The 24,462-nt window shown below is 43.5% G+C and overlaps 1 protein-coding gene across 1 annotated transcript in view; it reads right to left on the bottom strand.

The window, feature by feature from the left end:
• LOC115589954 (serrate RNA effector molecule homolog) overlaps nt 1–24,462 on the bottom strand; it is a 47,491-nt gene that overhangs the window by 2,304 nt on the left and 20,725 nt on the right. The window contains 12 exon segments of the mRNA XM_030431146.1: nt 23–187; nt 300–378; nt 525–586; nt 728–855; nt 956–1,088; nt 1,170–1,295; nt 1,378–1,667; nt 1,754–2,051; nt 2,177–2,237; nt 2,369–2,512; nt 3,955–4,065; nt 4,149–4,271. Of these exon segments, the coding sequence (XP_030287006.1) occupies nt 23–187; nt 300–378; nt 525–586; nt 728–855; nt 956–1,088; nt 1,170–1,295; nt 1,378–1,667; nt 1,754–2,051; nt 2,177–2,237; nt 2,369–2,512; nt 3,955–4,065; nt 4,149–4,267 (1,716 nt within the window). The 5' untranslated portion in view covers nt 4,268–4,271.

Below are 24,462 nucleotides of genomic sequence, written 5' to 3'. Positions count from 1 at the left end.
AAGAAGAAGAGGTGTGCGGTACCTGTCCGGCCCACAGCTCCCCCTTCTGGTCCAGACTGTGGACGAGCCGGGCCGACAGCCGGATGTCGTTCCTCACCACCGGCCTGTGGTGAGTCAGTCCGTTCACGGTGCGGACGCGTCGACACAGATCTCTGTTCACCACCGGAGCCAGTTCACAGTCTCTGAGCTGAGAGACCAGAGACACGTCAGACCCAGAGAGAGAGTGTGTGTGTGTGTGTGTGTGTGTGAGAGTGAGTGTGTGAGAGTGTGTGTGAGAGAGAGTGTGTGTGTGTGAGTACCCTGATGTTCTGCAGGTTCCAGCACGTCTCCTTGATGTTCACACTGCGGTCAAACGTCACCCAGCAGCGCCTGAAGAACCTGAAACACACAAACGTTCACATCAGCACACACTTCACCAAATCCTCCTTCAGGCTGAGACGGGTCGTGTGTTCTGGTGTCGGCCCGGAATCAAGATGATGTCACCACAAAAAAAGATAGCCAAAATGTACGTCAGGATGTCTCACCTCCTCTCAGGCTGTGGGTCCGACAGCGCCACCCGCAAGAAGCCCGGGTACCTGCGACACAACTGCAGACATCAACCATGTCAGTACAGCGGCTTACAGCTGTGTGTACAGGTGTGTGTGTGTGCAGGTGTGTGTACAGGTGTGTGTGTGTGCAGGTGTGTGTGTGTACAGGTGTGTGTGTGTGCAGGTGTGTGTGCTCTCACAGCTGTGATCTCCTCCTTGGACACCTCTGGCGGGATGCTCCTGATAAACAGCGAGGTGGTGAGGTGGAGGGGGCGGGGCTTAGCTGGAGCCTCCTTCTCTCTCTCCTTCCCTCGCTCTTTACGACGCTCTGACACACACACACACACACACACACACACACACACACATTAAAATACGTACATTTATCAGTGTGTTCAACAGGAAGTAAAAACAGGTGTTGTCTGTACCGTCTTCTCTGTCCTCCTCCTCTTCCTCCTTCTCCTCCTCTTCCTCCTTCTCTCCCTCAGAGTGGGAGGAGTCAGAGTCGGAGGCGCTGCCCTCGCCGCTGTCAGCTGACACACTGCGTTTCCTCTTCCTGCCCTGAGAGGAAGGGACGGGGTTAAAACCAGCAGCATCATCAGAGCGTCATCATTAACAGCAGGAAGTAGAGAACACACTCACTTTCTTTGTGGTCTTCTCCTCCTCCTCCTCCTCTTCCTCCTTCTTCTCGTCCTCATCATCTTCCTCCCCCTCCTCTTCATCGTCCTCCTTCTCCTCCCCGTTCTGTTTGGCCTCCTCTTCAGCGTCCTGACGGAGGACAGAGACGTCATCAGTGTTTCATCATCATCTAAAGCTCATCAGTGATTTGAAGGACGACTGCTCGTCTCACCTTGACAGACTCTTTAGTCTCCGTCGTCTCCCTGCTGGTCGCCTCCTCTGTCCGACTCCCCGTCGTCTCTGAGACCGGCTGAGCGCTCTGACTGCTGGGATCTCCTGGAGTCTTCTCCCCTCCTCCTCCTCCACCTCCTGGTGCTGCTGCTCCTCCTGGTGCTCCTCCTGGTGCTCCACCTCCTGCTCCGACGCTGCAGCTCGCCGCCTCCCCACCAGCCGCTGCAGAAGCAGACGGTACTTCCAGGACCTGCAGGTCCAAGTCTGTCCCTCCCTCCATCTTTATTACAGCTGCAGAGAGACAGGAGAGAGTTAAAGGACTTCATTACCCAGAATCCCCTGCACGCTGACAGCAGGACGCCTCAGCCTGTCCTCACCTGCGTCCAGCAGTTTGATGATGGCGGGGGCGTGCTCCATGTCCAGAGACACGTTGTCCAGCCAGTTGGTGTCCAGCAGGAAGAGGAAGACGCCCAACCGGGTTTTGAGGGCGGCCAGAGACTCCGCCTTCCTGGCTGTGATGTCATCGGGGTGGTACTTGGAGCGGAACCACTCCTGGTCTTTGTGCTGGAGGAAGAAGTCCTGCAGCTGCTGCCGCCTGAAGTCCAGCTTGTACTGATTGTAGCGCTTCACCGACTCCGTCTCGTCCACGCTGTCCTCCATGTTCAACAGGAACTCCTGCACACACACACACACACACACACACACACACACACACAGAGACACAGAACAGATATCAGATTCCACAGCCAGGTAACATGGCTGCCGGCTGATGGTAAAGTGGGTCTGTTTGTTTCGCTCACCTTGAAGCTCCTCATGGTGGGAGGACCAGGAGGAGGGAGGTCTGGATCCACCATCCCCAACCTGACAGACGGAATCATTCAGACAGATGTTTGTTACCTCACAGAACATCTGTCCACACTTTATCTGCCTCATGTTTGTCAGAGAAACATATAAAAACTGTCCTGTTCATCAATAGGTGACGCTCGGCTCACCTGCCCTGCAGCGGGTGACCTCCGTGATGTGGGTGCAGGTGGGGGAGGTCGGGGTGCCAACCCTGAGGCCCCGCCCCCGGAAACGGACCCCCGCCTCCTCCGTACGGCATGTCGTAGCGGTACGGCTCCCCCCGGTGGTCGTCCCTAGAAACACAGCCTGAAGTCTTCATGTGGCCAATCACTGAGCTCGACTTCTTTAGTGACCTGCTCCTTTAAAGAGCCTCTACAGGTCTCAGATCAGCTCGACTTCTTTAGTGACCTGCTCCTTTAAAGAGCCTCTACAGGTCTCAGATCAGCTCTGCTCCTTTAAAGAGCCTCTACAGGTCTCAGATCAGCTCTGCTCCTTTAAAGAGCCTCTACAGGTCTCAGATCAGCTCTGCTCCTTTAAAGAGCCTCTACAGGTCTCAGATCAGCTCTGCTCCTTTAAAGAGCCTCTACAGGTCTCAGATCAGCTCTGCTCCTTTAAAGAGCCTCCACAGGTCTCAGATCAGCTCTGCTCCTTTAAAGAGCCTCTACAGGTCTCAGATCAGCTCACTTCTTTAGTGACCTGCTCCTTTAAAGAGCCTCTACAGGTCTCAGATCAGCTCTACGTTTAATGCCCTGCTCCTTTAAAGAGCCTCTACAGGTCTCAGATCAGCTCGACTTCTTTAAAAAACTGCTCCTTTAAAGAGCCTCTACAGGTCTCAGATCAGCTCTGCTCCTTTAAAGAGCCTCTACAGGTCTCAGATCAGCTCTGCTCCTTTAAAGAGCCTCTACAGGTCTCAGATCAGCTCTGCTCCTTTAAAGAGCCTCTACAGGTCTCAGATCAGCTCTGCTCCTTTAAAGAGCCTCTACAGGTCTCAGATCAGCTCTGCTCCTTTAAAGAGCCTCTACAGTTCTCAGATCAGCTCTACTGCTTTAGTGACCTGCTCCTTTAAAGAGCCTCTACAGGTCTCAGATCAGCTCGACTTCTTTAGTAACCCGCTCCTTTAAAGAGCCTCTACAGGTCTCAGATCAGCTCTGCTCCTTTAAAGAGCCTCTACAGGTCTCAGATCAGCTCTGCTCCTTTAAAGAGCCTCTACAGGTCTCAGATCAGCTCTGCTCCTTTAAAGAGCCTCTACAGGTCTCAGATCAGCTCTGCTCCCTTTAAAGAGCCTCTACAGGTCTCAGATCAGCTCTGCTCCTTTAAAGAGCCTCTACAGGTCTAAGATTCAAGCTCTGCTCCTTTAAAGAGCCTCTACAGTTCTCAGATCAGCTCTACTGCTTAGTGACTGCTCCTTTAAAGAGCCTCTACAGGTCTCAGATCAGCTCGACTTCTTTAGTAACCCGCTCACTTTAAAGAGCCTCTACAGGTCTCAGATCAGCTCTGCTCCTTTAAAGAGCCCTTACAGGTCTCAGATCAGCTCTGCTCCTTTAAAGAAGACCTCTACAGGTCTCAGATCAGCTCTACTTCCTTAGTGACCCGCTCCTTTAAAGAGCCTCTACAGGTCTCAGATCAGCTCGACTTCTTTAGTGCCCTGCTCCTTTAAAGAGCCTCTACAGGTCTCAGATCAGCTCTGCTCCTTTAAAGAGCCTCTACAGGTCTCAGATCAGCTCGTCACACTCACCAGTCTCTCCTCATGCGTTTGTGCTGAGGGCTGATGTGTCGGGGGGGAGAAAACCGCTCTCTGCGCCCGCGATCGTAGTCCCGCCTCCTCTCCCTGCCGCGGTCCCAGTCCCTGACATCACAACACACAACATCAACATCACGCTGTCACTACGTGTCACTCTGAGGTGTTCAGGTGTGTTCTGGTGAGCTCACCTGTCGGGCCAGTCGTCCCTCCTCCTCTCCTCTCTCTCTCTCGACCGCTCCATGTCGCTCCTCTCTCTCCGGAACTTGTCCCGCCTCCTCCTGTCGAACTCGTCATCGCTGTCTCCCATTGGACTGAAACACACACACACACATTATTTATTATCATGTGTGTGTGAACATGTGAACAGGACCTTCAGTGAAGCAACAGTCCAAATGTCAGTCACATGTTTCCTAAATAAAATCATTTAAAGCTGCAAAAAGTCGAGATTTTTTTTTTTTCATATTGTTCACAGATTGAATTTTGAAACATCTTGTTATGTGACCGTTACCACGGGGACAAAACTGGCAGAGCATATATTTCTTATCTTGTTAAAAGATAACTAATGAGCGCAGCCGACTCTCGTCTAAAACAGAACATTTCAATCTATTCTATGTTATATGACAGAAAAAGGCCAAGATGGCACCATAGAGACGACATGTGAGAGCGCCACAGATTTCTTTTAAAACAAGTTATTAATCATCTTTATGAGTCATTTTGTTTGTTATATTTGTGGCTTTGTTAATCAGCCAGTTGTGTAGTTGTGTCCATTTTCTTTCTTTATGTCTCGTTTCAGCTTTGTTCTGTAAAGTTAAAGTGAAGAATCTCTGATGAACCAGTAACAACATCACCAGACTCCATTAACAAATGTAGCGATTTAAGGAGTTGTTGAGTTAAAACAAACTTAACCAACTCTGTGAAACTCTGTCTTTGACTTACTATCCATTATTGGAGCCTTCTTGTAAATTCAGCAAATGTTCTGCATGAAATTCTTTCTTCACACTTAATCGCTTTTATATGTTTTTGTACTGTTTTGCTTTTGATTGATTTGCTTTATTTTACGCTCAATAAGATCAACAACACACTCTTGTTACTTTACAGTGTGTAACTATATTTGTGTATCATCTACATTACTGTATAGATAACATGTGCACCTCTGCATACTCTTTTTTGTTTACATTACATTATTATGTTCTATACATTTTATTGATCAATCATTATCGAGTTCATTCCTGCAGAAGAGTCTCGCTGTTCGACCTGATCGATATTAATCATTCAACTCTAGTTTTTATCCGCTCGAGTCTTCTGATGATGAAATTCTTTCCTACTTGTTGTTTTTTAGAACAAAGATCAAACAGTGACCCAGTTCTGTTGGTTCTGTTGTTGAACCCGATCAGAACATTCTGTCACAAACCACAAGGTGTCGCCATGTTTGCTGCTCTGAAGCTTCAGACGTTTCAACGCTCAGATAAAAAGAAAAGTCCAGAACTTCTCTTCAGTCTCTGCTTTATGAAACCGACACCGAACCAGAACCAGAAGTTCCTCCAGAGAGAAGTTTTACAGGAGAACAGAAGCTAAAGTTGATCCATAAACACTGAAACACAAACACCTCGACATTAGCTGCTAGTTAGCCTGTTAGCTTCGTTAGCATTGCCTCCTGTGGCTCTACTGTCTCTAAATCAAAGTGTCAGTAGGTCCATTAATCAACAGAACCGAACATTAAAGTTAACAGTGAGCTAAAGCTTAATCTAAAGCTAACATTAGGTGTTACATGAAGCTAACAGCGGCTAATTAGCTAGTTAGCATCGCAGCTAGCCCAGCGTGCTAACGCCGGCGCAGTTCGGGCTCGTGTTCGCTTCAGTTCGTGTTCAGTTCGTGTTCGGGCTGATCCACACATGGACCGAACATTACCAAGGTGTTCACACGGGTCCTCACCTGCAGCTCCGCCGCGGTGCGACACTGAGAACAAAGCTGGGCAGCTAACAACAAAACTGTCCCGCCGCCAGTCCGGGATCACGAAGAACCGACGACACTTCCGGTTCTCTTTAGTTCCGGTCCGGTTCTTCAGGTCGCAGTGAGGTGACGTCTCCTCCTGCAGGTGAGGAGGCAAACAACAGGTCCAGATAATCTCACCTCCACCTGATAATCTGACAGACTGATTTAACTGGTTCAGCATCACCAGGCTCCATTAACAAATATGGTGATTTAAAGAGTTGTTGAGTTAAAACAAACTTTATAACGTAGTGAAACTGTGTCTCTGACAGATTCTAACTCATTGTGTCCTTCTTCTAAATTCAGCATTAAATCAGAACCTGAAGTTGTTTGTCTCCTTGTATATTATAAAACTCTACTCTACTGAAGACTTTAAACTTTAAATCCCTCTTCAGCCTTCACAAAATGATCATTGAAAAAATAAATAAGTAAATGAATAAAAGAAATTAACCACGAATAAGTTTAGTTAAGATATTCAACCCTAGCTGATGCAGTGAGGAGCTTCTCATTGCAACAACCTGTCAGTAGACGTATCTTGTGGTCGTGTAAAAGATGTTAGTCTGTTTCATAAGGGTCAAATTATTGTCCTGCATCAAAGAAAGAATAAAACTAAGGAGATGCTGAAACTACTAAAATTGGATCATAGTGAACCTTCATCTTCCAGGAAGGAATGTGGTCGGTAAAAATCTTGAATGATCATAAGTGGAGATCACTTTAGTGAAATCAAATCGTAAAAAAACAACAGTAGAACCCATGACTGTGTTTAATAGTGGTTTGGTTTGCTATTCATTTCCCTCTGTACTGCTGTGTTACTTGTGAATTTCTATAGAGTTAGAACAGTCTCAGTATTATTCACAAATAAATGCAGAGTAATTCATATCTGCGAAACTGGATCTGTATCTGTGCCTCTAATTTGCAACTTGTATATCATCATTTCCTCATCAACTTAGTATTTTTCAGTGGAAATATATTTGTGAATTTCCACCTATTTGTGTTGATATTTTTGAGACTCTTCTACCGTGCTGTTTCACACAAAATCCACAAATGAAAGGGCGCAGGTTACTCGCAAAAAATGTCACTTGACTCGTGTCTCCTAAAACACAATTCACAAATAAATGCAGAGTGATTTATATCTGTAAATCTAATCCGTATCTGAGACAAACAGATTTGTATCTGTAAATTTGAATCTGTATCTGTGCCATCTAACTTGTATATCATCATTTGCATATCAACTTAGTATTTTTCAGTGGAAATATATTTGTGAATCTCCATCTTTTGCTTTGGATCTTTTTGGGACTGTTTTTCCGCACTGTTTTGTGTCACACAATTCACAACTCGTGTGTGTCTTCCAGTAGATGGCGCTAATGCAACATTGATAGACGCTGTTACACTAAACAGAAGAAGACCAAACCAAGTGCTGCCACTGGTTGCCTGCTTGATGAAGGGGCAGCAGCAACATGGCTTCCATGCTGCCATATTCACACTTTCATATTAATTATGAAAAGTCAGTCAGAGCCATAACTGCGGTCAAGCCAAGCCGTTAGCTTTGTCAAATCAGCCGCACGTTGTTTTCTAGTGCGCGAATCTACCAACATTTAAGGTAATGGTTATGAAGCCTGCTGGTAGTGACTGTGGTCAGACTGCAGTCTCACAGTCAGACCCATGAAACATACGATACTTTTACAGTCATTATTCCCGGTAATAAACTGAAGGTTTCACGAAGGTATGCGTCCGGATTTCAAAGTAAAGGACGACGTGACGAAAAAAAGTTTCCATCAGTAGTTCAAGATTCATACACTGCTGGATTTAGTACTTCCTAGACTACCTGCATGCGTACTATGAAGTATATTTACTGTGTACTGGTCGAGTAATCCTCTGTCAAAATCCTTAACAGAAGACAAGATTAAGGATATTTCACCCAACATCGACGTGGAATAAAAAGCTTATTTTCCAGAAGTAGTCCAAGATTCATATACTGAGAAAAATATTTAGGCCTAATATGCCATACTTGTGTTTTTCAATTGCATATATCATTTCCAACCATTTGAATTACATAGTTTCAATATAAACAAACTAATAAACTTTATGTGATGAATCTAAGTCAGTCAAACATAAATGAAACAAGTAAGAATGAAATTTATGTAATAATACTAATAAACCCAATGTATTTCAAATAGTCAACAACCAGGTTTATATATTTATTATTAGTAAATCCAGTTGGTTTGAAATTCATAACATCCAGGTTTATGTATAATCATCAACTAATCCAATATATTTAAAAGGATTAAAAACCAGCTTTATGCAATTAACCCAATTTACTTAAAATGCATCAAATGTATGTATTTTTATTAATAAATCCAATGTATTTATAACCAGATATGCCACATTTTATGATTTTGTTCCAGCAAATACATAAAAAAATAACACCAAAACAATAATTTCTCACATTAACGGTTTATTCATGCTTCAAGGCATATGGCAAGTTTAGGCATCACAAAAACTCAAGGCAACAACATCACTTCCATTCAATAACATCACACACCCACATGAGCTGCTTAGACTTACTTGAACCAGTGCTCATGCACGTGTTGTATAAGTGCTGTGTGCTAAAAAATACATAAAACAAAATAACAAATTTTAAAAAAGCCCTCATTTGGATGTGCACATTAAGGTTAAGATAGTGTTTCGTTTTCAGTTACATTTTTGCCACAAAAAGTCTTTGGGGTAGCTTAAGTTCAGCACATAAACCAGTCCAAAAAGCATCACACATCCAAACGTGACACTCAGTAGGTTTTGCAGAATATCCATGCCTTCAAGTACAACACCAACATCTGCAGGCTCGTCTCTAGGACCGGCTCCCTCCACCCGAAGAACATAGATGCCCATTGTTGTCTGCGCAATCCCTGATTCAGCCTCTGCACTTTTGCTGTGCTAGAGGATAAACAAAATGAAAAATTAGCTTTTTAAGGCACACTCTCAGATATGTAGGATCATTCAAATCTATATATGTAAAACCCTCACACAAAGAACCCAGACAGACCTGAAAACTGAACATCTGTTCTGTCTAACCAACCAGCCCCTATACCCAGCTGGACAGTTTTTATAAAATTATCTCAACTCAACTTTAAATTTGCTGTAGAATTTTTCACAGTACTTTCATATTGCTGAAGCCATGTATTTAAAGTGATAGTTGGGGTTCTTACCCATGTTAAGAGTAATACATCTGTAAACCTTGACCTATCAACTCCATCCCTGCTGTGAGAACAAGTGATTCACAGGGACTGTTCTCCAAAATGAATTAAGTGGATCTGCCCCAGCAACAACACTATTTTCAGCAGCGATGCACAGCTGAAAAAATAATTTTAGGGATGCTCAACAACATACATTTGTCATTTAATTGTTAGATGCTCTTTGCAGACGCCTTGCTTCCAAATCTGTGGACCTATTTTCTTTCCTAGAAATGCCACTGTATCACCATGTAGTGCATCCTTAAATGCTTTGAATCTCTACTCAAAATTACTGGTCCAGATCCACTTCATTCATTTTGGAGGAACACACTCCTGTTGAAGCGCTCGTTCTCGTGTCAGGGAAGGAGCTGACTGGTCAAACTTGGAGGATCTATTACTCGCATGAAGCAGCAAATGTAAATATATGGGTAATAATCCAAACTTTCATTTGAAATGTTCAAGTACTGTGGGTGTTACTGTTTAAATTTGTCAGGAATAATGTATTTGTTCCATATATACACAAAATCTGCAATCAGCATATCATGAGTGTTTCATGATTCTGATCCATAATCTCCATACGTTGTACTGCCAACTGTTTTATACTGTACCATGGCATTTTACAGATGACAAGTTTCTCATTTGTCTTGTAAGACCAATCATGCTTCACACTGATTGTTTAATCTTTCAGTGTACATTATACACACAGCCTAAAAGACAATTAACACATCTTTACATGTAAATATATCCATAAAGCAATTATAATCTAAAGAGAGTAGGTTTAAGTACACTTACCATGTATTTTTTGACGACTCGCTCCATGTCTTCATTGAGGTAGACACTTCGGCTCATCAGGACACATTCGCACTTTAAGATAATGTCGTCATTCTAAAACAAGAATACCAACAAGATCCCAAAGAAAATAGCATTAGTCAGTGCATTGATTTACAGTTGAAGTAATGCTGCATTTTAAAGTTTTAAATGTAGTAACATTTTAAGATTAGAGCAGAAAGGCTATAATTGCTGGACCCCCTCCCTAGACATACTGATGACTTTGGTAGAGAGAAATAGTTTGGTGTACGTGTGTATTAAACTGCTTTAATACAGCGGTCACTGAAGGCGGTGGTGAATCTTTGGTAATATGAATTCATAACCCATATTTGCTACAAACCACTGTAGGCCTGCAAATCTGTTTAACATTTAGAAAAGAGAGAAGAGGATGAGGAGGATGAGCAGGAGAGGGAGAAGAAAGAAAGACAATTCCTAAGAATTCCAGTAGCATTCCAGCATCTTGTTGCTTGACACCTTAAAAAAAAATAATACATGAAAACACCTACTTTAGCCGTCTGTGCCATTATGGTGCAGATTTTATGTCTGGCAGATCCTCCTTTGGTACAGAAAACCCTCATCAGGTCATCAGCGTATCTGTCCAGTTGTCAAATGAATTTTGTTATCAGAGGAACAGTTGTTATAAGCATGAACTCCATGTGGACCGGAAAGAGAGGAGAAAATACAGGATATACTTTACTATATGTATTACAATGTTTTACACTGAATGCGTTTTACATCTGTTTTTAAAAAATGCGCATGACTTACAAGGCACAACCTTCAAAATTATATTATAGACAATTTGTTGCAATTTGAATTTCAAGCACTTGAAATGAAGTCGATAAATAAAATGGGCTAAGCACATTTTTAATAATGGTTTTACCTAGCCAGCACCAAGGCCACAAGACAACGATGTACCAGGCTTGGGTTATCGTGAGTCGAACAAACAACTACGTCTTCACTGCAAACTGCACTTGCATGGCTGGGTAAGTAACTTACATTTCATGTTTTCTGGCCTATATTCACATCATGTGTTTAGTTATTGTGATGGTAGCCTATAGCACAGACCAGAAACAGTAAGATAATTAACAGGCATTGCAGTTTAGCATAATCAATGTTAGTCGTTGTTATGCTCTATAAACATGTTAGCTATCACTCAGTTTAATTTTCTATCTGATATTGCAGCCTAGGATCCTGTTGCAGTCATTCAGCAGCCATACTATTTAAGGTGGAGTTGTATGTTAGGATGGGGAGAACAGCACAGCCAGCAGTCACATCAGGAGAATGCCTCTGGAAAGGGACAAAGAGAGAGGTCAAACCAGCCAGGCTTAGTGACATCAAATTCCAGAGGCCTTCGACAGGAAAGTTGACAGAAGCCCCAGCCAAAGTCAGAACGCACAGTAGCAGTGCAGGAGGTACCAGTATTAGGGTCTGGCCAGTCATGATCATTGTCTGAGTGTGTGGGAGGGAGGGAGATGGGGAAAGGAAGGGAAGAGACAGGGAAGGATGAAGGGTGGGAGAAAAGTAGAGACACAGAGGGAGAGCAGGAAAGGGAGTGAAAGGGTGGGAGAGATAGGGAGGGAGTGAAAAGAGAGGAGACGGAGTGAGAGATAATGAGAGAGAGAGTGAAAGAGATGGGAAATGGGGGAAGGGAGGGAGAGAGAGAAAGAGAGTGAGTGAAAGGGAGGGGAAATGGAGGGAGAGCAAAGGGAAATTGAATGAGAGAGACAGAAGGAGAGAGAGAGAAAGGGATGGGAGGAATTATTGAGATAAAGAGAGAGAGAGAAACACACACAACACACACACACACACACTCACACACACACACCACACACACACACACACACACACACTCACACACACACACTCACACACACACACACACTCACACACACACACACACACAGAGAGTTCTGAGTAAATAATGATTGTCATTACTTGAGGTTTAAGTTTACTTTCAAGTCAAGTCAAACTTTTCACTTCTGACTCAGTACAAACTTTACATACAGAAAAAAACAGACAAAAAAGAAAAGTAGTGTGACGCAGGTAAGTAGTGTAGTATCTGTATCAGTATCTGTGTTAGTGTGAAGCAGGTTTAAAGATTCAAAAGAGCTGTATTGAACACATAAATCCATTAGTTTACAGTACACCAAAAACAACCAATGATAGCATGTTCATGGTGCTATGTTAATATAATCCAAGATAATGCGTTTTTTCCCTTCCTCTTCCTCTAGAACTCACAGATGAAGACATCCAAGAACTCTGCTCGATTTCCCCTGACGCTGCCATTCTAACCAGCATGGAGGACAGTGAGACTGACACTGCATCAGAGTGTGAGCTAGTAGAGGATATTCCTGAGGAGTTGCCAGAGCCACTCTCTGCCATGTACGACCCCACACTGGACAGCAGAACCCAGTTGGCATAGCTGAGAAATGTGAAGAGGTTTACCTCAACATGAAGCGCAACATCCACCCTGACCAGTGTGAGAGACTAGAAGCCAAAACAAAACAGCAGGCAATTTCACTCACAGGGAAGGCAGGATTACCAGCACAACATTTTACAGTGTGTGTACAGGTAATGGTGACCGTTTATCCGAAACCACCCTGAAGAAAATCATGCACTATGCTGACACCAACATACAGGTTCCAGCTGTTGTGTGGGGAAGAGAACAGGAGGAAATGGCTAGGGAGCGCTACGCCAAAGAGGTCATCAAAATTCACAAGAATGCAAAGGTTAGCCTCTCTGGTTTTGCAATACGGCCTGATGAACCCCACCTTGGCGCATCTCGGCTGATGCTAAAGTAGTATGTGACTGCTGTGGGGAGGGGGTGGTGGAAATCAAGTCTCCATATGAGTACAGGGAAGGCCTACTGGATGTCACTGATGATTTCTGCCTTGATCAAAACTATGACCTAAAGAAAACGCACCCCTACTACTACCAGGTTCAACTACATATTCATGTCTGCAATGTAAAATATTGTGATTTTATTGTGTGGACAATTCCAGAATCGCATCACAAGAGATGAAGAGCTCTTGCAGAAGGCTTTACCCATAGCAAAACAGTGTTATTTCTCTTTTATCTTGCCAGAAGTTCTGACCCGCAGCCAAGACCCTGCCCTTAAACCACCAGTGTCTTGTAACACATGCAAAAAGCCAGAGTTCGGAAAAATGATCAAGTGTGTGATGTGCAAACATAGCTTCCATTATGATTGTGTACAAGTTAAAAGGAGGCTGAAGAACTGGCACTGCAGTCTGTGTAGATGAACTGTACACCTGACCCATCTGCATCCATCTAAACAGGGCAGTTTAGAGAGAGGGGGGAGGAGGGAGTGGCGGAGAGGAAGGAGAATGAGGGGAGGGGGGTAACAATAATAATAATAATAATAATAATAATAATAATAATAATAATAATAATAATAATACATTGTATTTGTTTGAAGTCACCCAAGGTCACCTTACATAGGATAAACACATAAAATCACAGAGTAATATCACCACATAAAATCACAGAATATTAAAAAAAAACATTGACATAAAAAGGAAAAGAAAAGTGTAGTGCGGGGGTGAAGAGGAGTGGATTGAGAGAGAATGGGGGTTCAGCATAAAGTCTAGATTGCTGCATTGATCCCACATTTGGCTAGTGCACACAGCAGAGTAACTTTGTGTGCCAATAGTCCTGATTTGTTTCATGTCCCAGTCTATAACTATACCTGTATATAATTTGCACTTGTATTTGCACTTTGCACTTTGCATCTTTACATCTTTTTAAGTTCTAATCCCCAACAATCATAACAATGTAGGACAACAATTATCACAATCTAGAAAAAAGCTCATAGTATGAAAGGTTTCTCAAAAGGAGCAATGTAGAAAAGTGAACGAGTAAAAAAAGCATTTATGTTCTGAGTTCATAGTTTTACTGACACAATACATTTCATACATGTTACTCTATTTTGGCACTACAGTTTTTCAGAGATTCGTCATGGCACCACAAACAATCACTATATCATCCAACAGGCTAACTTGGGAAATTGTAATAACAGAATGCAAAATTTTGAAACTCTTCCATCTGCTTATAACTCTCTCTACATGTATTCTCACACGTGCCAGTTGTCTTGATGAGTCTACTTCACATGCCGGTAACTGACTCTTTCCTTTAGTGAAACTTGGTACACGCAAGGTACACGACCTATAGTGTGATAAACCTTTCAGTTCAAAGGTTTAACCATTTATTATGAGTCTGACCTTCGGCCTGTACTGAAGGAGGCTCACTTCCTCACTAAATGGAGCGACAACAGGCTGATTTCAGCCAAGAGGAGCAGGTTGGTTTAATGGAGAGAGTATGAGCGATACAAAAAAGCCTGATCACAGCCTGAAGCAACAGTGTTGCTGCAAATATGACAAGAGGAGGCTGATTTTAATTTCTGACATCTCTACATTGAGCTGCTTTTAAATATGAAGCTTTAGAGCAACAACAACTGTTGTTTTAAACTGTGTTTTATATTGTTTTCATATATTTCACTGATCGCAATTATAAAATGCCAGTGTGTGTTTTATTGAAAGCGAGGCTGGTGTGCGTATGAAAATAGGTTACAGTGGGTTTTTTAGGTGCTGTAGCTACAAGCAAATCTCATGTTGTCTCTGTACAAAGACCTTTTTAAATGTGAGAAAACAGAGTAGACTACTCAAGATTTACTGCGTTTGGGCAACACATAACAGGCGAAACTATTAATTTATTCATGGCCACATTAAGTTAAATTATCTGTCCTGCTGTGAGCGCACAACTTCTTTCAGTGGTGACTGACTGTATATAAAAGTAAATAGGCTATAGCCTAATAAATGACCTCCTGAGGCGAGTCGGATCATCAGCTGAGCAGCGTATCCCCTCAGCTGAACATCTGTAGAGACGCTCAGAGAGAAAGTAAACAGCAGCGGATCAGCGCGATCTCTACCTCCGTACAAATGTTCTGATCCAGCTCCACTGGACTTTCAAAGTAAAGGTGACGCCAGCTGTAAATGAGTTAACTAGTGAAACAGTTGATTTTATGATTAAACTCTGAACAGAACCTGGTCGGGACCAGGTTATGAGCTAAGCATAAGTTACCATGGTGATCTAGCCGGGTTTAAAGAGAGCCACCTTTGTAATACAGGGGAGCCTGGCTTCTGTCTGTATGAAGTGTTTTTTGTATTTCCAGCCCAGGAACATCTTGTGCGCCGCCGACACTGTTGCTGCTGAGTCTGACTGCCGCCGTACGGTTTGTAGGTTGAGTCGAATGGCACATGACCAGAGAGCCAATCACAAGCGTCAGTTTTGGAAGGAGGATGTTGATATGAAAAAAACTAAAAACAAACATGAATCCAGGGGGGCGAAAAACTATTTGATAAATCCGAGCTTTTGCGGCGATTTTTCAAATGTAACTTAAGTTGTAATCATTGAAATTTCCGAAAGCAACTGTAATTTAATTACATATTTTCTCCCAGTAATTTAACGGATTACAATTACGTAAATTTTGTAATTAAATTACGTAACGTCGTTACATGTAATTCGTTACTCCCCAACACTGACGATAACATAACTAACAACCCTTCAGATATCTCAAAATACGTCTGCTCCTTTTTGTAGTAATGTTTACAAGTCTAACTTTCAAATCAATGATTGTGAGAAACTTTTTAGTTTAATTCAATCATTCACTCCCTCTATCTCTGTGCAGTTTCAAAAAGATTGTGAGGAACCCATTACAAAGGCTATTAAATCTATGGGTAAAGGGAAGTCGCTGGCATAGATGGGATTTCTGTTGAATTTTATCTTCACTTCTGGAACATAAGTGAAAACCCTTTAATAGAATTATTTCGTGAATGTCTGGATAAGAAAGAAATGTCAACAACTATGAAACAGGGCTTCATAACCCTGATCCCCAAACCAAAGAAAGACCACTTACTAATTGAAAACTGGAGACTGATCACGCTTTTAAACTGTGATTATAAGATTTTCTCTTTAATTTCTGCCAAACGCTTAAAAAGAAGTCTTAATGAGATTATAGGTGAAACTCGAACTGGGTTTATGACCAACCGTCACATAAGCTCTAACATAAGACTTGTTCTTGACCTTTTGGATTACTCAAACTATATTGAATCTGAAGCCCACACACACTCATCTCGTCTGTCTCACTCTCCCTCATGCACGCGTGCACATAATCAGGAATAAAAGCCAATTGCTTGGTCTATTTAACAGGCCTGTCATTTTCATCATGCATTAGTGGGTATTGTGTTTTAATTATGCAAAATATTTTTCTTATTAGATTACTTGATTAATCAATGGGATAATTGGTAGAATATTTGATGCAGCCCTACTACAATTACTACAAAACTCAGCCACGTGAGTGCTGACGAGGAGCAGAGGGCGGGAGCACATTACACCGGTGTTAAAGTCGCTGTATTGGCTCCCCGTGTGGTTCAGGATGGATTTTAAGGTTCTTTTACTAGTTTTTAAATATCTGACCTGCTTTTACTCTATCAGCCCCCGCGGACCCTGAGGTCCTCCGGCACCGGCCTTTTAACCACCACAGGTTAGTTCTAAAAAGCACGGGCAGGCAGATTTCAGTTGTTATGGGCCCGACTGTGGAACAGTCTGCTGGAGAACCTCAGGGTCGCACAGACTGCTGAGGTTTTTAAAAAGAGGCTCAAGACCCACCTTTTTAACCAGGCTTTTAATTGATTTCTTTAATTCTTTTAAATTCCTTTTATGCTGTGCTAACCAGAGCATGTTTTAGTCCCTCATGTTTTTAGCGTCTATCCTTTTTGCCTTATTTTACAGTTTTTTTAGTCTATCAGTTTTTAATCTCCAGTGTTTCCTCATGGGGGCCTGCCAGACTGGGAGTGGTCTCTGGTCTGGCTGCTGGGAGTGCTGTCCCATGGACGGTTTCGGCCCGGGTGGCTGGAGGGCTCTGCACCTTGGTGCGGGGCCTCCTGTCTGCCCGGGTTGGGGTGTTCTCTGTGGCGGCGCTCCCTGCGGACTTGGACCAGGATCTCTCTCAGTGTGGTTGGCCCCCCAAAGGTAGCTTCCTCCACACCTCAGGTCTTGTTACAGCTACGTCTCTTAGTGACAGCTAGTGGATGTGTGGGTGTGAGTGTGTCTCTGTGCATGTCTGTGGTGGTGTGAGGGTTGTGTTCTTTTGATTTTCTTTTCTTGATTTTCGTTGTTGTTTTAATCTTTGTTGTTGTTTTTAATCTCTGTGAGGCACTTTGTTCTACTTTATGTATGAAAGGCACCATGAAAAATAAAGATTGATTTGATGATAATAGTGAAAATGAACGATATAATAAAAAGGTGAGAAGAGCCAGAGCAGTGTAGTTATAAACAGTGTGGCAGTGTGTTGTTATTAATAAATAATAAATGCAAGTATGAAATCTGTCCAGTAAGTGCAAACTAATGGTGTCTGTCTGGATATGAAAGCTGCTCTCTGATTGGCTGAGTGGATGTTGGCTGTTCATCACATGAGAAAGTTGAAGCAGCTTCATGTTTCACAGTGTCAGCAGATGTTCTGAGTGATGAGTGGATGTCTCCAGGTGATATCAGGGTTCCTGTCTCTTCTCTGCTGTCCTTTACTCATCTAACAGCTGATCATCTCTACATCTCTGTTATTGTTTCATAGAGCCTGTGGTGATAGTGGAACAAGTGGGACAGGATGTAACTCTGCCGTGTGACGCTGGAGACGTCACCATCAGAGCTGCAGAGTGGATCAGATCTGAGCCAAAGCCATCAGAGAACATCCTGTTTTGAACAGAAGGACACTCAGACACCTCCTTTAGAGGTCGAGTGCAGCTGGTGGACGGTGAGCTGAAGACTAGACACGTGTCTCTGATCCTGAAGAACGTGAACAGAGAAGATGTCGGTACTTATGAGTGTCGAGTTGTAACAGCTGGTTCAAGACGTAACAAGAGAGCCATCATCAAGTCTGAGCCAATCAGCATCGTCCAGCTGCAGGTGACAGGTGTCTGTGTGTAGATCAGTGTGAGTGTGTGTAGATCAGTGTGTACGTCTGTGTGTAGATCAGTGTGTGTCTGTGTGTAGATCAGTGTGTGTCTGTGTGTAGATCAGTGTGTGTCTGTGTGTAGATCAGTGTGTGTGTGTGTGTAGATCAGTGTGTACGTCTGTGTGTAGATCAGTGTGTGTCTGTGTGTAGATCAGTGTGTGTCTGTGTGTAGATCAGTGTGTGTCTGTGTGTAGATCAGTGTGTACGTCTGTGTGTAGATCAGTGTGTACGTCTGTGTGTAGATCAGTGTGTGTCTGTGTGTATCAGTGTGTGTCTGTGTAGATCAGTGTGTGTCTGTGTGTAGATCAGTGTGTGTCTGTGTGTAGATCAGTGTGTGTGTGTGTGTGTGTGTTGATCAGTGTGTGTGTGTGTGTGTCATGACATGAAATAAGGCTGCTGTCATTGACCCTCTCTGTCTGTGTGACCTCACAGTTTCCCAGCATGCCTCAGCTGTGGAGGTGTACGACTGGGACCCGTTTGTCCTGCTGCCCTGTGACTTTCCTGCTGGTCGACTGGACGAGCCCTCAGTGGTGTGGAGCCGCTACGATCTCAATCCTTCAACCGTCTACCAGCGTCAGCAGGAAGGTGACGAACTTAATGACCAAAACCAGCTTTACAGCGGCCGAACATCCATGAAGACTGACGCTCTGGAAACTGGAGACCTCAGCCTCCATCTGACAAAACTCCACCTCTCTGACAGCGGCTCCTACACCTGCGCCGTCAGATGGTTCATCAGGGGGAGACACAGAGAACTGAGAGTGACGGACGTACAGCTGCAGGTCAAAGGTCAGCAACTAACCCTAAAACCTCCTGTAGATACAGATCAGAGGTCAGAGGTCAGCAACTAACCCTAAAACCTCCTGTAGGTACAGATCAGAGGTCAGAGGTCAGCAACTAACCCTAAAACCTCCTGTAGATACAGATCAGAGGTCAGAGGTCAGCAACTAACCCTAAAACCTCCTGTAGGTACAGATCAGAGGTCAGAGGTCAGAGGTCAGCAACTAACCCTAAAACCTCCTGTAGGTACAGGTCAGAGGTCAGAGGTCAGCAACTAACCCTAAAACCTCCTGTAGATACAGATCAGAGGTCAGAGGTCAGCAACTAACCCTAAAACCTCCTGTAGATACAGATCAGAGATCAGAGGTCAGCAACTAACCCTAAAACCTCCTGTAGATACAGATCAGAGGTCAGAGGTCAGCAACTAGCCCTAAAACCTCCTGTAGATACAGATCAGAGGTCAGAGGTCAGCAACTAACCCTAAAACCTCCTGTAGATACAGATCAGAGGTCAGAGGTCAGCAACTAACCCTAAAACCTCCTGTAGATACAGATCAGAGGTCAGCAACTAACCCTAAAACCTCCTGTAGATACAGATCAGAGGTCAGCAACTAACCCTAAAACCTCCTGTAGGTACAGATCAGAGGTCAGAGGTCAGAGGTCATGTTCTTTATGTTTCTAGTTCCCACAGAACGATTCCCATCCTGGGCCAAAGCTCTCCTGGTTCTCCTGGCTGTTGGACTTCTTGTTGGAGCTCTTTTAGTACATTTTAGGCAGTATTTCATGTCAGGTATGTCACTACTACTACACTAACCATCATGCACCTGGGCAACCTCTTTACACCATCAGGACTCTGATCATGTCCAACACCTTGAAAACCTGGTTTTACTTCCTGTGTTTCTGTCCCCTGTTACCTGCTGCTCTCATCTGGTTCTGTCCTTCAGCTTTCTCTACTACTTTGTAATCAGTCAATAAAGTTATTCAAAACTGCTGCTGTTTCCTCTCAGTCTGTCAGGTGGAGGTGGAGGAGGGGGAGGAGTCTGTCCAGCTGCCCTTCAGAACTACACCTGACCTGCCTAAGGACGCTACAGTGAGGTGGGACTGCTCATACAGGACAGTCCACCTGTATGAGAACAGATCTGACCAGCCTGAGAAACAGCACCAGGATTACAAAGACCGAACAGAGATGAAGAAAGACCTGCTGAAGACTGGAGACCTCAGTCTGACCCTGAAATACCCCAAAGAGACAGACACAGGAAGATACAGGTGTGAAGTCTACAACCAGGACGGAAACAGACTGAGAGTGAAAAGAGTGAAGCTCGAAGTCAAAGGTCAGTATGAAGATACAGAACAGAGGTCTGTGTGTCTGTCTCTGGTTGGCTGCTTGTCTCTGATTGGCTGCTTGTCTCTGGTTGGCTGGCTGCTTGTCGCTGGTTGGCTGCTTGTCTCTGGTTGGCTGGCTGCTTGTCGCTGGTTGGCTGCTTGTCTCTGGTTGGCTGCTTGTCTCTGGTTGGCTGCCTGTCTCTGGTTGGCTGCTTGTCTCTGGTTGGCTGCTTGTGTCTGTCTAACTGTCCTCTGTCTCCTCTGCAGGGAGAACTCAGATCAAAGATGAAACAGAGGACATCAGGAACAGAAGCAGCTCCACTGATCCGACTCCTCTGATGGCTGATCAATCTGTTTGATCGATCTGTTGATCAATCTTTGATTATTGATCTGATGTGACTTTGGATCAGAGACTAAATGGAGGTGAAGGAGCTGATGGAGGACGGATGAAGACAGGAGGACGTTCTTCAACTTCTTATTCACTCTGACTCTCACACGCAGTCTACACACTCACTATTGATGACTATTGATCAGAGTGATGTCAGAGTGATGTCATATGTTGGTTTGGACTGAAACGTGGTTTAGATCCTTTGAACTCATCATCTCATCTCATTATCTACAACTTATCCGTGAGGGTCACAGGGATGTAACCTCTTTTTCCCCTTTTTCAAGGGGTCGCAGGGAGCCAAGGGCGAAGGCAGGGTACACCCTGGACAAGTCGCCTTCACTGATGGCACAGGCCTCCACGCAAGGTGCCAACTGCACATCAGGAGCAAATTTGTGGTTTAGTATCTTGCTCAAGGACACGTCGACATCCTTTGAACTCTGACAGTAAAGTGTAAATAGAACCTCAGATGTACAGACAGCAGGTCTCCACTCTGTGACAGCAGCATGAAAATGGATCTAAAGCTGTGAGAAAGATTCATGAGGCAACATCACTTTGATTACACTTGATTTGATTTGAATCTTCCAGAGGACCCTCAAATTGGGCACACTTGGTGTGAAAGCGCTGAAAAAAACTGAAAAAAATTACTAAACCAGAGCTACATAAATAACAAATGTCAACAACTGCAGCTAACAGTTAGCTGAGCGGGCTTGCTAGTAGCAGACAACATCAGCACCGCTAGTAAAGCAGAAGTAGTAGACCGGAATCGAGCACACTCCTGTAACCAATCATGCTGTTGACTGAGGTTAGGACCTCCTACCTCATTAACATATGGACACAGAAATACAGAAATAAATAAATGTAGGTGAACAGAAATGTAGAAATAAATGTAAACCATTTATTTATGCATTTATTTATGCATTTACTTATTCATGTGTTTATTCTTTGATATATACACATTTATTTATTTATTTATTCCTGTATTTATTTATGCATATATTTATACTTAAGTCAGGTTTAGTCCTCCATACCAAACTACTAACCGTGGCTCAGTTGGTAGAGCTGGTTGGCCCATGTTCGGAGAGTCGGCCGTACCCCTGCCAATTGGTCATGGTCGTTGTGTCCTTGGGCAAGACACTTCACCCACCTTGCCTCGTGTGAATGTGTATGACTGCTATATGTTTAAGGTGGTGGTCGGGCCCGTTGGTGCTGAATGTGCAGCCATGCTCCCGTCAGTCTGCCCCAGGGCAGCTGTGGCTACTAGTTCACCACCACCAGTATGACTGTGTGTGGATGAATGGAACCTAGAACCCTGTGAGGCGCTTTGAGTACCTAGAAAAGCCCCATACAAATCCAATCCATTATTATTAATTACCAAAAGAATTCAACCATTAAGCAGAATATAAACAATTAAACCAAATCTTGGCAGATTGCCTTTAATACACTCACGCACACCCAGACACACACACTAAACGATCTAAGTGAGTGGCTGAGAGTCCTGGCAAAACCCGTAACGTCCAGACCGGTTGTACGGACCTGAAACGGGCCGTCGGAGCAGCAACAGCAGAATAGCGGCTGTAGCGACGTAGCAGTAGCCAATTAGCCAATTAGCCGTTATTGATCAGCAATGCTCTTATTCAGCTTTAGCTTTAGCTTTAGCGTGCATAGCTCCGGTTATCCACCTGTTTCCTCAGAAGCCTGTGGGGGCTGCCATGACAGATAACTTCTTACGCCAGCGGTTTTCTGTTTCCGGTTGCCTTGCAACTGCATGACTGACCGCTGCCACCAAGCTAGCCCTAAACAACTGGAATTATGTCATAAATGCTGAATTGTTTTTAAAATGAGCTCAGGTACAACATGTGCCACTGTTGGTTGCCACAACAAGTCACAAAAATTGAAGTTTTTTTTCAGAAACGTCTTGTGTAGAACAATAACAACTTCGACAAACTTGTCCGTGCCCTGCGCCCCTACACGCCATGCTGAGGAAGGAGGAACGGAACAAGCGTGGCTTGCGGCTTTGACACTAAAATAAATATTTGGGTTTATGAATATCTCCCACAGAATAGCTGCTGCATGACTGCATTTCTTCCCTAACCCGGCAATGCACGAGCAGCCGCCTGTCTCCACGACTCCACTTTCCTTCAGCATTATCCACGCTGTATGTTTAGCTTGATTGACGCTGTGGCTGGGCGCTACTGCTGCCTTCAGAAATAACTTGCTGTGTTTCTTCAACAGTACTTTCCCTATTTTGTTACTGTGCAGGAAGTTGTATGCTTCTGTGCTTTTGTAACTACGTAATTCTCCGCCGTCAACACCTTCAGAAAGTCTCTCTATAAAAGCAAGGAATCTCTGTCTGTCTGTCTGTCTGTCTGTGTGTTTGCCTCAAATATCTGTCTGTCTGTAAGCAATTAGAATTTCTGGCATTGAAGGTGGACATAGCCAAGTCCCTCTCTATGAATGTTGTCGGATGTTATAGGCCTCCATCTGCCACAAAGGAGGCATTATCGTCCCTGATGCATCTTTCGTCCATATTAAATTATAAAGAACTTTTAATGGCTGGAGATCTAAATTGGGACTGGTTAAATGCAGTTTCTGATTAATTTAAATCTTTCTGTGACTCTATTAATCTTAGCCAGCTGGTCAACCTACCTACAAGGCCAAATCTTAAAAGTTCTGATAAGTCCACCTTGATTGATCTAATTCTAACAAATGTTCCTCATAAATTCTCTTCCTTGGGAGTCTTTTGTAATGATTTGAGTGATCATTGTGTTGTTCCTGCCTGCAGGGACACTAAAATCCCCAAATGCAAACCTTGCATTATCTCTAAGTGGAATTTAAAAAAATTTAATGAACAAGCTTATCATCATGATTTGTCTTTGGTTAATTGGGGGCACATAGGTCTGTAGCCGGACGTTGAGCTAACCTGGACATTCTTTAAGGAAAATTTCGTGAAGATTGTAAATAAACACGCTCCCATCAGGAAATTCAGGTTGAAGGGACAAGTAAACCCCTGGTTTACCCCAGAGTTGTCAGATACCATCCATCAACGTAATGTTGCACGGGCCAAAGCCAAAAAAAATGATTTTGCCTCTGACTGGTCTATTTTCAGGCAACTAAGGAACAAATGCACTTATCTTATCAAAAAGGCTAAATCAGAATATTACTCATCTATTACAACTGAGAACCTCAATAATCCACAGAAATTCTGGAAAGTGATTAAATCTTTATCCCTCAGGCTCTTCCGACATTTGTTCTAAAAGACTCGGTCCCAGTTTATGACAGAACTGAGATCTTAAATTGTTTTAACAAGCATTTTGTATCATCTGGTTCTTTGTTTGACTCTACAGGAGCTGCCCCTGTGCCTACCTACACAGACTCCCCAGGGTTCTCAGGAGAACCTTTTGACTTGTGCAGCAGCTTTGAATGATATACTTGTTGCTTTTGATAAAAAACAGTACCGTTTCTCACTTTTTATTGACCTGTCTAAAGCTTTTGACACAGTGGACCATGCTATTTTAAAACACAGGCTTTTTAGTTTGGGTCTGTCAGCTCATGTAATTTCTTGGTTCACAAATTATTTGAGTGACAGGACTCAGTGTATTAAAAATGATTGTCTGTGCTCTGAACTTATGAGTGTCCACAAGGGGGTGTCACAGGGTTCAATATTGGGACCCCTCCTGTTCATTATGTACATTAATGATTTGGGAAAAAATGTCTCAGATGCTAACATGCATTTTTATGCAGATGACACAATTATTTACTGTTTTGGATCAACTCCTGCTAAAGCTGTTGAATCTCTGCAGAAAGCTTTTGATGTGGTCGAGCGCACACTTCTGCAGCTAAAACTAGTCCTCAATACTGACAAGACTAAACTAATGTTATTTTCTAACACTAAAACAGTACTTCCAACTATCCCCACAGTGTCCACTCTTCAGGGAAATGTCATAG

This window comes from Sparus aurata, chromosome 10 (genome assembly GCF_900880675.1).
Source record: "Sparus aurata chromosome 10, fSpaAur1.1, whole genome shotgun sequence".
NCBI lineage: Eukaryota > Metazoa > Chordata > Actinopteri > Spariformes > Sparidae > Sparus > Sparus aurata.
This window is presented reverse-complemented; position numbering and strand designations above follow the sequence as displayed.